The sequence below is a fragment of the Phyllopteryx taeniolatus genome, chromosome 13, assembly GCF_024500385.1.
Source record: "Phyllopteryx taeniolatus isolate TA_2022b chromosome 13, UOR_Ptae_1.2, whole genome shotgun sequence".
NCBI lineage: Eukaryota > Metazoa > Chordata > Actinopteri > Syngnathiformes > Syngnathidae > Phyllopteryx > Phyllopteryx taeniolatus.
This window is the reverse complement of record NC_084514.1, coordinates 2,354,914-2,369,079: the sequence shown is the minus strand read 5'-3', so window position 1 is coordinate 2,369,079 and position 14,166 is coordinate 2,354,914. Positions and strand designations below refer to the sequence as shown.

The 14,166-nt window shown below is 41.4% G+C and overlaps 1 protein-coding gene across 1 annotated transcript; it reads right to left on the bottom strand.

Annotated features, from left to right (window-relative positions):
- Positions 1-6,656: 6,656 nt before the first annotated feature.
- Positions 6,657-14,085, bottom strand: sox11a (SRY-box transcription factor 11a). The gene is made up of 2 exons (XM_061795845.1): positions 13,981-14,085; positions 6,657-9,925 (listed from the first exon to the last, which is right to left on the bottom strand). Exon 2 carries the CDS (start codon positions 9,578-9,580, stop codon positions 8,399-8,401), a length of 1,182 nt encoding a protein of 393 aa, XP_061651829.1. The 5' UTR covers positions 9,581-9,925; positions 13,981-14,085; the 3' UTR covers positions 6,657-8,398.
- Positions 14,086-14,166: the final 81 nt, after the last annotated feature.

Below are 14,166 nucleotides of genomic sequence, written 5' to 3'. Positions count from 1 at the left end.
GAATCCAGATTACTGCTTTGCTTAATCCTGGTGTGGGCAGGTAGGGGGTCATGAATGTCTGCTGTGCCATTAAAATGGAGACTTGCAGAGAGGATACTTTACCTCTTTTAAGTCGGTTTTACAATACAGCTTGGGTGACTCAAACGCTCCAAATTAAGCCATTAGCTTGCGGTGAGAACCATATACAGTTGGTTTATTTTAAATTCATGTATCTTGCCGGGCCAACAACACGCACAAAAACCCCAGCAACTCTCTCTATCTCACGCGCCCACATGCAATCCCTGCTCCAAAGCGGGGGAGGAGGTATTGCTGTAGCCTTAAATCCATGCATCTGGGAAGATAGCCAAACAGACTTTCCTCAACAGTAAGCAATGAGAGCACTGAACTGAAATGATGAAGTACTACATAGTCCCTTTGATTAGATGGCAAAAACATTATCTGTCCAAATATACAGTATAGTACAGACGTGTACAAATTAGTGATAAGGGCACACTCAAATGAAAAACAAAACAATATTACGACAATAAAGTCATGATGTTATGAAAAAGAAAAGGCTTTTTTTTTTTTTTTTTTTTTTTTAGAAAGCTGTCTTCTGGGAAAAGTTGCCATCAGAAATGTATACAGCGGACCCCACATACTCACAGTTCAGCACCTGCGGATTCAACTATTCACAGATTTTTTTTTCAATGTTTTTCTTTTTTTATTATTTTATCTTTTTTGGTCATCAACCAATCAAAAAAATGCTTATTGATGTTTTATCACCACTCATTCAAAAATGTTTGGGGTTTGAAAAAAAAAAAAAAAAAAAAAATCAAGAAAAAAATAAATAAATAAATAAATCAATGGGCATCAGTTATCCGCAGATTTCGCAATTTGTGGTCTGGCCCAGTCCCTATTAACCGCAAAAAGTGGGGGTCCACTCTGCTTTGGGATGAGAACTGTTAACAGTCTTCATCGACAGACCAGCCACTACATGACAACCACTTGCACAATATGATATTTAAAAGAAGAGATGTAGCAAATATTCTGCCTTTACAAAGATGACAATGCATTGTTTTGATTGACACAGCAATAAGGTTTTTCTTCTTGGAATTATGTTTTTTTTCTCAATTGTTTTGCTAAAAAAAACTTGCAATATATGATTGTTTTTCTGCATATTTTAAACTTTTTTTCCTTTTATGTGTCATTCTTATGCTCCTTTGTATTTCCAGGCCAAATAACCATCGAAACAAACATTTATGAGCTATTAAAGCACTTACTTTCTAAATTGGATTATGATATTTAGATTTACCACCAACACAATGCGTACGTTTGATCTCATTATAACTTCAGACTCAAACACAGGGTTAATTCCAATTTTCTCATTAAAAAGCATGGCCATGCACCCTTTGCTCCAGTACAAATATCAAATGTGGAGTCACAATTAATTGCAAACACAGCTCTGCAAATCCCAAACTGAGCACAAGCAGGCCAACTGACTTTTATGATTGCTCATGAGGAAATGTCATTACAAAACGCCTCTAATTACACTGATCCCATTATTGCGGCGTTTATGAAATGTTATCGAAACAATTTGTTTTCTCCCGCAGTGTACAGAATACTCAACCGCAAATCGGCAGAATGTCATCCAAGGGACTCCGTTTAATTAATAGGATTACTCCTAGTTGAAAAGAGAAGGAGGTGCGCCGCCGAGATTCTGTCCCCCTCAACAGATAATTCACATGACTGATGCATGACCTTCGGCACCTCCCCACAGAAGAGCGACCTTATCCCAATGAGATCTTCCCACGTGTCAGAACATATTCGAGGAGGATTGATTGAACTGTTTGTTTCTGTGTCGGTGAGACAATACTGCCTGCCAAAAAACAAAAAAGACAACCCGCTGAGTCTCCTCTAAACTTCTCTCCTTGTTACTATATAATGAAATAGCATTGTGAACAATCGGGAAAGTAGAATACATGCTTCCAGCTGGAGAACTGACTATTTACTAGGAAAATGTTTGTTAAGCACTCAATTTCTGTATTTTCCCATTTGACTAGTTTTCATCAACGTGAGCAAGCTAGCAAGTCCTGCTACAACATATACTGTATATTTTATTGATCTCCATAGGGGCGGAAAAAAAAAAAAATCTACAATCCAGAAGCAACTCATATACAGACAACCACTCTTGCACTCATAAAACATTATTTTTTAAATAGACATAAAATGCTGAATTTCCTTTGGGATCAATAGAGTACATAGGAAACTGACCATAAAAGATGTGATAAATAGTGTAAACACATATCAATGTTATTATACAGTACTCCAGAAACCTGGCAGAGACTCTATGCCACAGACAAACACTGAAAACAATATTTTGCATTAATGAGTGGTAAGTGTTATGATAAGGGGATTTGGTTAAGATTTCCATAATGTTGTTGTTTTTTTGTTTGTTTAAAAAAAAAATAAAATAAAATTAAAAAAAAAAAGAATTGAAAACTGCTTTACAGATGTTTGCAACTTGTCTACATTAGGGAACATATCGTTTTTAGCTGAAACTGTATTTAATAAGATTTGTTTACATTTAATAGCTGGTCTAAAATCAAACGTTTTCGTAGACGACGTAAGCATTTCCAACTAAATGCTGTAAACGGTGTGAAAATAGGACTCGTGTATGAAGTGGTGGTCATACGGGAGTAAAGCCACAACAAAAACAACATGAACAGACCACTGTTTATACATAGATCAATCTCCAGCAACATTTACTGTACTACTGCTGTGTCCCAGCAAAGTTTTATCACTTACACACAGTACATACAATTCTAAACGTACAATCCACACGCAAATGTTTCTCAGTGGAAGTTTGAGATAAGACTGGTTTTCTTTCTAAAATGCCAACAGAAACTACTCCCCTGCCATGTATATGGAATTTTCTCAGAACTAGGAACTTTTGAAAGACTGTTGTGTGTTTGACTTTAGGAACTACCTTAAAAAAAAAATTCTGGGGTAATTGATCTGTTGCAAAATAAGACCCTATTTGGGACTTGTACTTTTCGAAAGGTTCAGGAACCTTTGGGGCGCAGTCCGCAGAGCTGAATATATCTGATATCTGCCTTTTATTGAACCCTTGCTAATGCATAAGAGTGTTTAGATTGGACATTTATGACATTGTGTTCCTTTCTATATGTGCTTTAACTTCTGCTTCATCATGAGCTTCTTTTACTTGAATGTTGCAGGCACCTCGAGCCACAGTAGACGTAATGGAGCACGGGATTCATTTAGTTCCAAGAGCTATCAATCCATTTTTTATAGCACTTCTCCTGTTTTGTGTCAAGGGTAAGCTGGAGCCTATCCCAGTTGACTTTGGGCAAGAGGTGGTGTACACCCAGGACTAGTCACCACGCTACTACAATGTGCAGACAGTATAGACAACCATCCATTCGCACTAGATTGTGCACAATTTAGAGTGTTCAATGAACCTAATATGCATGTTTTTTGACTGTGGTAGGAAGCCAGAGTCCCCAGAGAACACCCATGTAAGTACGAAGAAAACATGAAAACCTCAACACGGAAAGGTCAGAGCCGTGATTCAAAGCCTAACTCCAAACCTCACAACTGTGAGGCAGATGGGCTTACCACTTGTACTGCTGTTCCCCCTAAAAAAAAGGGGCTGTACTCAGAGTTGAACTAATGTAGATGAAAAACAACCCCCACTTCTAAACTAGCCCCTTAGATCTCCCTCATTCACCCCCTTCCGATACATGAGTTCACATCTAGCGGGGGGGGGGGGGGGGGGGGGGGGGGGGGGTTGGGTGCCCCACAAATGTGAAGGGATTGTGGAAACCAATGCAGCAGATGGGACCGATGCGCTTTCCTTTCTGCCTTCTAGCTCATACGCACCAAATGGATAGCCATCAACAGCAGCAGGAGGAGGAGTCGCCCCAGGGCCGTGACTGGACACGGAGTCTAAGATCTTGCATTTTTGCAGACAAATTCAGTGAGCTGGCGAACGAGCACTTCTAAGATCATTATATGGCTAGGACTTCATGCCTTGCTCATCTGGATTCAAAATCATTTATGATCTGTGCTGTGTTTGAATAGGCTGTCAAAGTGATATTTTCAGCCTTGTATAACACATCCGGACAGAAAGGACTGCTGTCAGTCAAGCAGACAGCAGTCACAGGTACAATAAATCCTGATGACTTGTAAATTAACAGACAGTAAACAGGTTTAAATTTCGGTGTGCAGTGTTGTTATTGTTGTTATGAAAGCATGAGAGTTCTGAGCAGTATCCCCATAGCAATATTAGACAGCCTACCCACTGGGTGTGTGTGGGGGGGGGGGGGGGGGGGGGGGGGGGGTGGATGAGCCCACGTGGATCAACGATGACACAACACGGAATCTTACTGCGCAGTGGCATAAGCTCAGCCATGATGTAATGCATCTGAGCTCACCGGATGAGAGTCAGCATGCAGGGAGAAGGAGGGGCGGTGTAGGAAGACGCAAGGGAAACATAACAGGCTTTGTTATTCCAGGATTTAATAACAATGGGCTAAGACAGGGAAGGCATAGTAACATGTTTGTACCGTCAGTTCTTTTTGGTGGGTCTTTGTGTAGGTGTCAGGTATTTGACGATGACTTTCAGATGTAGATGAATGATTTAAAAGCTTACGGAATTGAAAATGACTTTCTCGTGTTGCCCCACTGGATCCACTGCCTCAGCATCTCCCGAGCATTCCAGATTCCCCCTTTTTATTTATTTAAGCAGGAAATAGGAGGAAATTTCAACGGGTCACTAATTTCATTTCAGCATGTAGTAGTGGCATTAGCCCTGAGCAGATATTTCAGAGGAACACAAAATCAATGTAGAGATTCTGCTGGGAATAGCCCAGGAACCCATTAGCAACTTTGACCAATAGGTCAGCTAAAGTAATAGCTGGATAAATGTTTTATTACAGATTTGCAAACGGACCTAATGGGGGGAGGGGGCAGTACCTGCGTGGCCATGCACGGCAAATATTAATCATTAGATTCTATTGCCATAATGAACAAAAATCTTTCTGCAGCCTGAGATGTGTGGCTCATGATCTATTAGAGGTGGAGCTCTTCAGCCACACCTTGGAGGAGTCTGGAGGACGCATGTGTGCGAAGACGTAAGCACTTAAAAGTTCATAATTTTACATTCTTTGACATACTAATGTGACATCATTTGTGGAGGAGATATGTTTTCTAATTGCACAAGTTTCACCTATGACAACATCTTTTAACTCCAACATTTGTCTCTGCTGGAGGGTTTCATGTCATATCTGTACACATAAAGTGACGTATGGCTACTTTCAACAGTCACCAATCTTTCCACTACAAGTATTAATCACACTGAACAGAATAAGGAAAAAGGTCTTGATTTTATGAAAATATAGTCAGAATTTTGACCATTTAAAGTTTAAACTTCAGTGCATTTAGTTCTTCGTTGGGAAGAATTTTTTTCTTTAAATATATACATTTATTCTTATTGCAATTTCTTTTTCTGCCCCAATTTTTTTTTATAATATATATATATATATATATATATATATATATATATACCCCCAAAATATTTTCATTCTGACTTACCTGTACATGTAGTATAATTAATGACTAATCTTTTTAAAATTCATTTTAAATTAATTTATTTTCCTTTCTATTCTTCTTAAAAGTGTTGTAATATCCAGAAGATACACATATAGTAGCTGTGATGTGGACTGTTGAGTGTTGTCCCAAGATCCCTTTCGTACACTTTATTCTTTTAAAATGACTACTTCTTAGAAAATGTGACTTTATCCTTGTCAGTTTTTTGATGATCAGATTCATTTTAATTCTCTCCCTGGTACTCCTTTGTAAACCTTATTATTGTAAAAGTAGTTTTTCTTTTAAGTCTAATCATTTTATTGGAATAAATAACTAAATTCACTTTCTTTTGTTGAAAAATTACATCTTTATTCTCATAGGATTACAACTTCATTCTGGTAGTATAATTTTCTTATGAGTGTGGCCCTCAACTTGCATTTTCTTTAATTTCAACTTGTTGCTATTCAGTTTGTCTAAATAGTAAGTGTAGTATCGACTGAAAACGAATCATTTTAAAGTGTCTTTCCACATGACACGCTATCCACTTGGAACAGTAACTAGTGATATTTTTAAGAATTAATGGATCGCTAGGCTCAATATCCACAGAGGAATTATGTTCCTAACAACCCATTTTTATAGATTACACGACATCTGCCTGGAATAAGTGCAAATGTTTATCTCAGAGTGAGCATATGTCAGATGTGGTGCTTTATTAATTTAAAAAAAATATATTTGCACATCACTCAAGCGGCTCAGCGCTGAGCATGGAGCTACTTTTTTGAATGGAGGCCAGACATGCTGGGTTGGGGAGGGAAAAGAGAATGAGGGAGGGAAGAGGGTGGGAGAAGCGGCTCCTCTTTCCAGCTCCGTCTCCAAGGGGACCACCGAGCCCACCAATCGCGTCGCTGAGCGCCAGCAAGCGGGCGATTCAATTGCTTAAAGGCGCAGCAACCACTTTCAAGTGGACAAGTTGTGGAAGAAAATCAGTTTCAACACTGGAGTTAGGCAGTTTTCTTTCATTCTTTTTTTTTTTAAATTATTTTTATTAATATTTTTTTTATTATTAAATGTGAATTCACATGTTCGTTTGAGCCCATCCACTTCTCATAGTGTCTGCCTAAATACAAACGAGGCATCATACTGTTAACACATCCGTTTTCAAAACAAGTAACAGTTGTGTACATATATTCACAAACTGAAAGGACAGTCTATGGTGGTAGGTTGTTATTTATTCAAAAAAGATGACAGGTTCACACTCGGAATGCGAAGTAACGACTGCCCAGAACTTCCAACAAGAAAAAATAAAAATGTCTCGGCATATAATTAAGTCGTAGTCCAAAACCTTTTTTTTTTTTTTTTTTTTAATCAAACAGACTTCATATGTGAGGCTCACATAAAAAAAAAATAACTGCTTTTTTAAGTGCAAGAAATAAAAAATACAGGTTTATGGTTTATGATAAAAAAGAAGGCAGTCTTCAGTTTTAAAATAAAGTTTCATTTAATGAAACAGGAGTGTGGAATGTACTTTTTTTTGCTTGCTTTGACCACAACTGTACCACACCATGCCGTTTTGCAGAAGTAATCGTCATGTCAACTGGTTGGTTCTCCCCACAATATTTCCAATAACATTCAAAATGTGTTTGTATTCATCACACCACAGGCCATACGAACTTGTTTTGCATCAGTTCCAGCTGATTTGTTTTTATTCTTTGTCTGCCCGGACAGGCTTCAGCATCATAACATGAGACGATGTCGACAGTGCACAAGTCTGTTCAAATTTTCCCATCACTTGCTACAATTTTTTGATGGTCTGTTTCTTAAAGAGTATTATATTGCACAAAAAAATGAGAGGGGCGAAAAAACAGTATGTGCCATAAAAATACCAAAAAATCCAGTTTCACACCTGCGATCGGGACCCATCCACATATCACGAGTATGATATACATAAACTCCTAACTTTACTATATTACAGTACATATACAATCTTGAAACTAGTTCCAGCTCTGAGGTATGTGTATCCCCCATGACGCCATTGTATTGTCTACAAATACTCAACAAATCTGCTCTACAACTGTACAAAAGACCTAGCTGAAAAATCACAAGGCATTTTTGATGCAAGTTTTAATTTAACTTAATCCTTAAAACCAGGACTCCCTTGCATGCGTAAAAACAAACAAAAAAAGGATAAAGGGAAGAAGTGCCTGAAACTCACTGAAAGCACAGTAAGAACATTCCCTTTTGACTGTACAAAAATATGCCTGAAAATATCTTACTTTTTCTTTTAAAAAGATGAGGTCTGTCATGTATCAAAATGTTTCCTCCACGTGTTGTGTGTACGCTGCTGAGGTTTGTCAAATTTATCCAAACAAGGAGGAGGTAAACAGAATCGGTTACAAAAAACAAAAACATTTGATTTAGAAATTACAGAAATTTTTTTTTTCTCTTGTTAAAGTAACATCCTGAACAGTTCACAGATTTGCTTCGAGTCAGTCCACAAGTTTCGTCTCCCTGCAGTTTGTCTAAAAAGAGGATAAGATGCATAGAAGTTTGTGTTTTTCCCCCTTATGTGGCGGGGGGGAAAAAAATCCATAAAACCCTGTCATGTTGCCAGATAACAATTAAAAAAAAAGTTTGTTTGTTTTTTACATTTTTTTGCTACCAGCTTCATAAGCATCTCAAACCTCACCTTGCCTGCTGGTCCTGAAACACAGGACCACCCCCCAAAAACAAGAGGGAGACAGGGTCTTTAGGGACAACTTGATCAGGACAAACATATCATTGAATTCTCCCCTCCGTGTTATTACTTTTTCGCTCAGTATGTAAAGACCAGGTCGGAAAAGTTGGCCTCCAGCCAGTCCCCCGCGATCATCTCACTGAGTTCAGGCGTGCAATAGTCTGGGAACTCGAAGTGAGAACCCAGGCTGCCCTCGCTGAACGAGTCCAGGTCTTTATCCACAAGGGACAACGACAGGTTCCCTGAATTGGGGTTGCCCAGCTCCGAACCAGACGCGCTGGGGGCGAAATTCAAACTAAAGTCAAACAGCAAATCGTCCGCGTCCTCGGAAGAGGAGCTGCTGGATGAGGAAGAAGAGGAGGAGGAGGAGGAGGAGGAGGAGGATGAGGAGGAGGAGGAGGAGGATGTGGAGACCGACCTGGAGGATGCTGGTGAGACGGAAGCAGCGTGCAAAGCGCTCTGCTTGGAAATGTTCTTGATGTTGTAAAAGAGTCTGTTGGCGGCGGTGTTGGTGGAGCCGCGCAGCTCCTCGTACATGCTGGCCCCCTCAGACTCGGCCGAGGAGCTCAGCGTGGGGCTGGCCGGCACTTTGGCGACGTTGTACGGCCTCAGGCGCTCCTCCTTAATCCCCCCGACCCGCTGGTGGCGGTGCATGTGCTGGTGCATACGGTAGTCCTCCTCGAAGTCTTCGTCGTCGTCCTCCTCGTCGCTCACGGGCTCGCTCTTGATGACTTTGGCCGCCTTGAAGGCCGGGAACACGCCGCCGCACTCGTCCGCGTAGGACTTGGGGCCGCCCTTGGTCTTGATCTTGCTGCACTTCTTGCTGGGGGTCTTTGCCATTTTGCCGCACTTCTCCGGCGACGGCGCCGACGACGACGACTTGGAGCTGTCGAGCTTTGGTTTCTTCTTGGGTCTGTACTTGTAGTCGGGGTAGTCGGCCATGTGCTTGAGCCGGAGCCGCTCCGCCTCCCGTATGAACGGGATCTTCTCGCTGTCCTTCAGCATCTTCCACCGCTTGCCGAGCCGCTTGGAGATCTCGGCGTTGTGCATGTCCGGCGACTGCTCCATGATCTTTCTCCGCTCGATCTTGGACCACACCATGAACGCGTTCATGGGTCTCTTGATGTGGCCCGTGGCGGTTTTGCACCAGTCCGGGTTGATGGCCACCGGGCTGCACGCCATAAATTCACTCTCCTCCGAGTCGGTCGCCTCCCGTGACATGCTCCCGTCCGTCTCGCTGTTGTCGGTGTGTTGCACCATGGTGCCACCCCAACGTCTCTCAACACTCTCTCTCTCTCTTCCTCTTTCTCTGGGGTCTGGGCACACCGGTCTTTTCTTTTCGTTTCTTTTCTTTTTTTTTAGGCGTCCAAACGCGCGCGTCTCAAGCTCTGCACTCTTTTTGCAGACTTCCAAACTGCCTTCTTAACTAGTTATCGGCTTTTTCGTGTCGTCTGCGTCACGGTGCGACGTCCAATCACGTCGCTTGCACTCCGCCCAGCCGAATCCATCCAAGACTCCTCTTAACCCTTTTAGTCCTCCCCGGATGAGGAGGAGAAGAGGAGTGTGGGGGGGTGTTGTTGGTGCTACGCAGTGTCTGGGCCAACACTTCGGCATAGACGAGCGAAATATGCACACCAAGATGACCATCATGCATGCAGCATTAGTGGGCGTGAAAGTGAAAAGAAAGTGCATATGTTCTCGTTCTAGGCGTTACAGTATTAAATATTGTATTTTGCAGATGTGTGTGCAGCAAAGAGATGTGATTATTTGCTTCGCCCCCCCCCCCACTTCCTCTCCCTCAGGTTGGATACTGAAGGTGGCGCTTGGACACTGTTGCATACGCCTGGATGCGCTGCATGCACGCTGCCCGTCTACGGGCTTGTGTATTTTAACGAAATGGAGCCACAAACCACAGTATTGTCCGTCATCTTCGATATCAGCTCATTTTACCTTACGTGCATTTAACTAAGTGTTATTGCCCTAGCTAATTTTGGTGACGTTTCTTTCCTGTCTGTTTCTCTTTCTGTGCGTGTGCGTGTGTTTGTGTGTGTGTGGGAGGGAAAGAAGTAGGTCAGTAGTACAGTATTTTTTTTCCCCAGGTCTTTTTTTCTCTCTCTCAAAAGTGTTGCATGTAACATTATATTTGCACATTTTAATTAAGGAAGAATGTGGGTCAAATAAATCCAAGTGATTATATGCTTTGATTTACATATGGAGTAATGCTCATGTGGTGAGTTTAAAAAGCATGCAAACACAGAATGGTACCCCAGTTTCTAATTTGTCTAATTTGGATCCGCACCGGATTTGTAGCTACTCAACCTCTGCTTGTGCCTGAATTTTGTCATTAATGTATTGAGAAACAAGGGAACATCTCAAAGAAAAACAAGATATTAAGCGAAAGTGAAAAAGTCAAATATTGTACTGTTTATATAAATGAGTTTGTGGTATGGTTTGGGCTTGCCCGTAAGTACTGTTTAAATAATCATTTGCAGCAGCTCCACATTCTTAGATAAACACACTCTGCATATGGCTGATGTTTGTCCTTATGATTAATGTATGCGGAGAAATGACGCAAAATATAAAAACGTCAAATGAGTACAAATGAGTGCATGGTTTGGACTTGGCATACCGTTTAAAGCGTGTAAATGTTACAGGCCTATTATGGTTCAGCACCAAATTGCACAACTTTATTGATACAGTGTCTGACTTGTACATGGGATTGCATTTCTTCATTGGAAGTCAGGCACTGGTCACTGAAAAATTATCAAAAAACTAAAAATAAATACCCCAATAATAAAATGGTTGAATGAAAAAAATCTGGGTGAAAATATATAAATGGCATGATTTAGACTTAGCAAGAGTACATCTCTCAGAAGTAGCAACACCTAATTTGGATCAGCAACAAAGTCACAGACAGAACTATTACATATGTCTGAATTATGGTATTAGTATTGTATATATACAATATAAAGCATGCACGGGGATCAAAGTCTAGAAATAACTACAGTGATTGTCAGTGCAGACCTCCACCAAGGCTAAACAATGCTAGATCAATGCGACAATTATATCAAACATGAAAATCATGTCTCAAATTAATACATGTGAGTATATATTGTGATATGAACTTGTACTAGCATAGTTTAATGTGTGCCACTGAAACTAGAATGACAGTACGTACCTACCAAAGCCAAATAATCCAAATTTGGATCAGCATCGAAGTGGACACCCTTACAGATTCGGGCATGGAGCAATGAAAATGAAGGAAAATGATTTTTAAAAAATACTTCATGGTAAAATGTGGCATTGCAGAATAGTTTAAAGCATGCAAAAAAAAAGCTATAAATACAAATAACTAGAATGATGATCTAATAGTCCTTTAGACAACAACCAAATGCTAAGATTTTGTAAGATTATTTCCATGGATTTAGATGTAAAAAATAATAAACGACCCAATATTAAGTTAAAATCAAAGCCAGTATTCACAACTGCATCTGAATTGACCCCGCCCTTTCATGAAGCTAGTTTTGTGTGTATTTTCGTAATCTACTGAAAAACAAAGACACAACGAAGCTTATTTTGAATGCATTTATGTAGCCTTGCCCATACAACCAACCGGGTGTAGATGTAGGGGAGCTCCCTGTTGACATTTGCTGTGTCAAGAGTGAGCAGCATCGAGCTGGCTACTCTTGTACGCCATCCAATGCCCCCTTCCCCCACTCCCTTTCTCCCGGCCCTGGGTGGTAGCCAGCAGTGCTATTGGAGGCCGGGCCGATAAGGCCCCCCTCTCTTTTCTCTCTGCTTCGTCCCCTAGAGGGCAATCACTTACCCTTTGGAAACCCTCCCCCCACGTACACCCTGCCACCTTATTTCCCCCAGCTGGGGCTTAGGAGTGTCTCTAGATGGCCAGGGAGAGGATAGCGAGGGAGGGGTGCGGCGTAAAAATGGAAAGGGGGCTGCAACATGGGACAAAGATGCTGAGATTGTTTTGAATACAGTTTCTGGTTCTCAGACAGCGACGGGCTGAAATGATTTATAATGATGCTCCTGATTAAGCTTCATCAGATATAGTGTCAGCAGGCTGGAAAATGCACATGCAAGTTTCACAATATTTTCCCTCACCTTTGGTAATTATTTGAAGAGGTTACTTTAAATCACACATGGTTACAAGCCACATTTTAAGGGAATTCTAGTCCAATTCTGACGTGCACAAAAAAGCTTATTAATTCAAATGAGTACACGACCTTAGGTGATCTATGCCCATTGCTTCCCTATAGCCTTATCTCTTGATGATGCTTCCAGGCTGGACACATGAATCACCGGCCTGCTTAATGATGAGCATGCAGGGTGGCTGTCCTGCTCATTAGCATGGCTCATTATTGGTTGTGAATGAGGTGTGGTGTCAGCCCATGCAGCCCTATGAGTCATCCTCGGGAGGGGCTCGTCGCCATGTCTACCTCACGCAACGCAACCCCACCCCCCTCAAACCCCATCCCCCTTGGTTCACCCACCTGACTGCCTCTTCGATCAGGCTGAGTTGCTGGATTACAAAAATATCTTTTCACTCCACAAGAACAGCCTGTGTCTTTTTATTTTTTACAAATGGGTAGCAGCAATTTAGTTGCAGACAGTATAATCTTACAGTCATGGTTATCTGAATTCCGCAGGGATGTTTTTCTGTGACTTAAGGCTCCTTTATCCGCGCTGACGTCACTGCGGCTATCCCGCAAGCAGTTTGCCTTTATACTCGAGCACAACCCACGTGCGCTGTTTTGAAAGTGTGCTGCAGTTCTCCTCCAAGTCGAGGGTGTCACTGCGGCTGGTATTGACTAGGACGCCACAGGGTGGAGTTTTCGCTGCATTTTTTTTTTGTGGCCATTTCCAGTAGCCGTTTTTACTTTCCTTTCCGTAACAAGGAACAAAGCAACAACAATGGCGACCATGGAACAGAGTCTGCTCGAACAAATGGACTTAGATGACCAGATGATACGTTTAATTTTGCTGCAAAAACGATCGAGAAGGCGGAGGCATAGGTGCTATGTGGAACCGGGAGCAACGCTGATTAAATCATCACAGCATGTGACTAAAACAGACCAATCACGAGAGATGATCTCTGCGGCATTCTAAGCACAGCAACAATTTTTCCCGGTCACGTGATGCAATGCAGGCGTTGTCGGCCGCAGGAGTATAAAGAGGCCTTTACAAATTGATCCCAAATGGATCGATCCATTGTGGCCATCATTTATTCACAAAAAAAGGAACCCTTGGTTAACAAAGATCTCCACATATGACGTTTCAAAATTACGAACGGCACGCAATGTAGTAGTTTGCGCAGGCGCTTAAGAATACATTGTCACGCGGTACAAGGAGGCACGCTCATTTCCCACCATACTTACCCGTTTTTCATTTGATTGTTTTATATTCATAGATTACAAGTATTTTTTTCATACACATTAACTGTAGTTATCTATATTACTACTGCATCAAATGTAGCTAAGTTTCATCTTACATACACATTCGTGTTATCTAACCACTGTAGGGTCAGAACTCTGTTGTAAACCAACCTGGATGTAGCTTACATATAATACAGAGTAGTGATTCAGATGGCAAAACGTACAAATCTCTCACAATCAGCATCATGCAAACTTCAGAACACTTAGTACCTGTTCCTGTGCATCTCAAGCGGGCGTGGCTGGCATAAGTCAATTTTTATTGCCATTTGATGCCATGGGTGTGTGTTATGGTTGTAGTCTTCCCCCTGTCTCATACACACCTGCTCCTGAGAGCATCTTCCCCACCTGTGCTTCGTTTACTCTAATTACCCCATGCATTTAACCTCGTGTCTCATT

Excerpts from the sequence above, each read along its gene's own strand:
- sox11a (XM_061795845.1), bottom strand. The coding sequence starts at position 9,580 with ATGGTGCAACACACCGACAACAGCGAGACGGACGGGAGCATGTCACGG.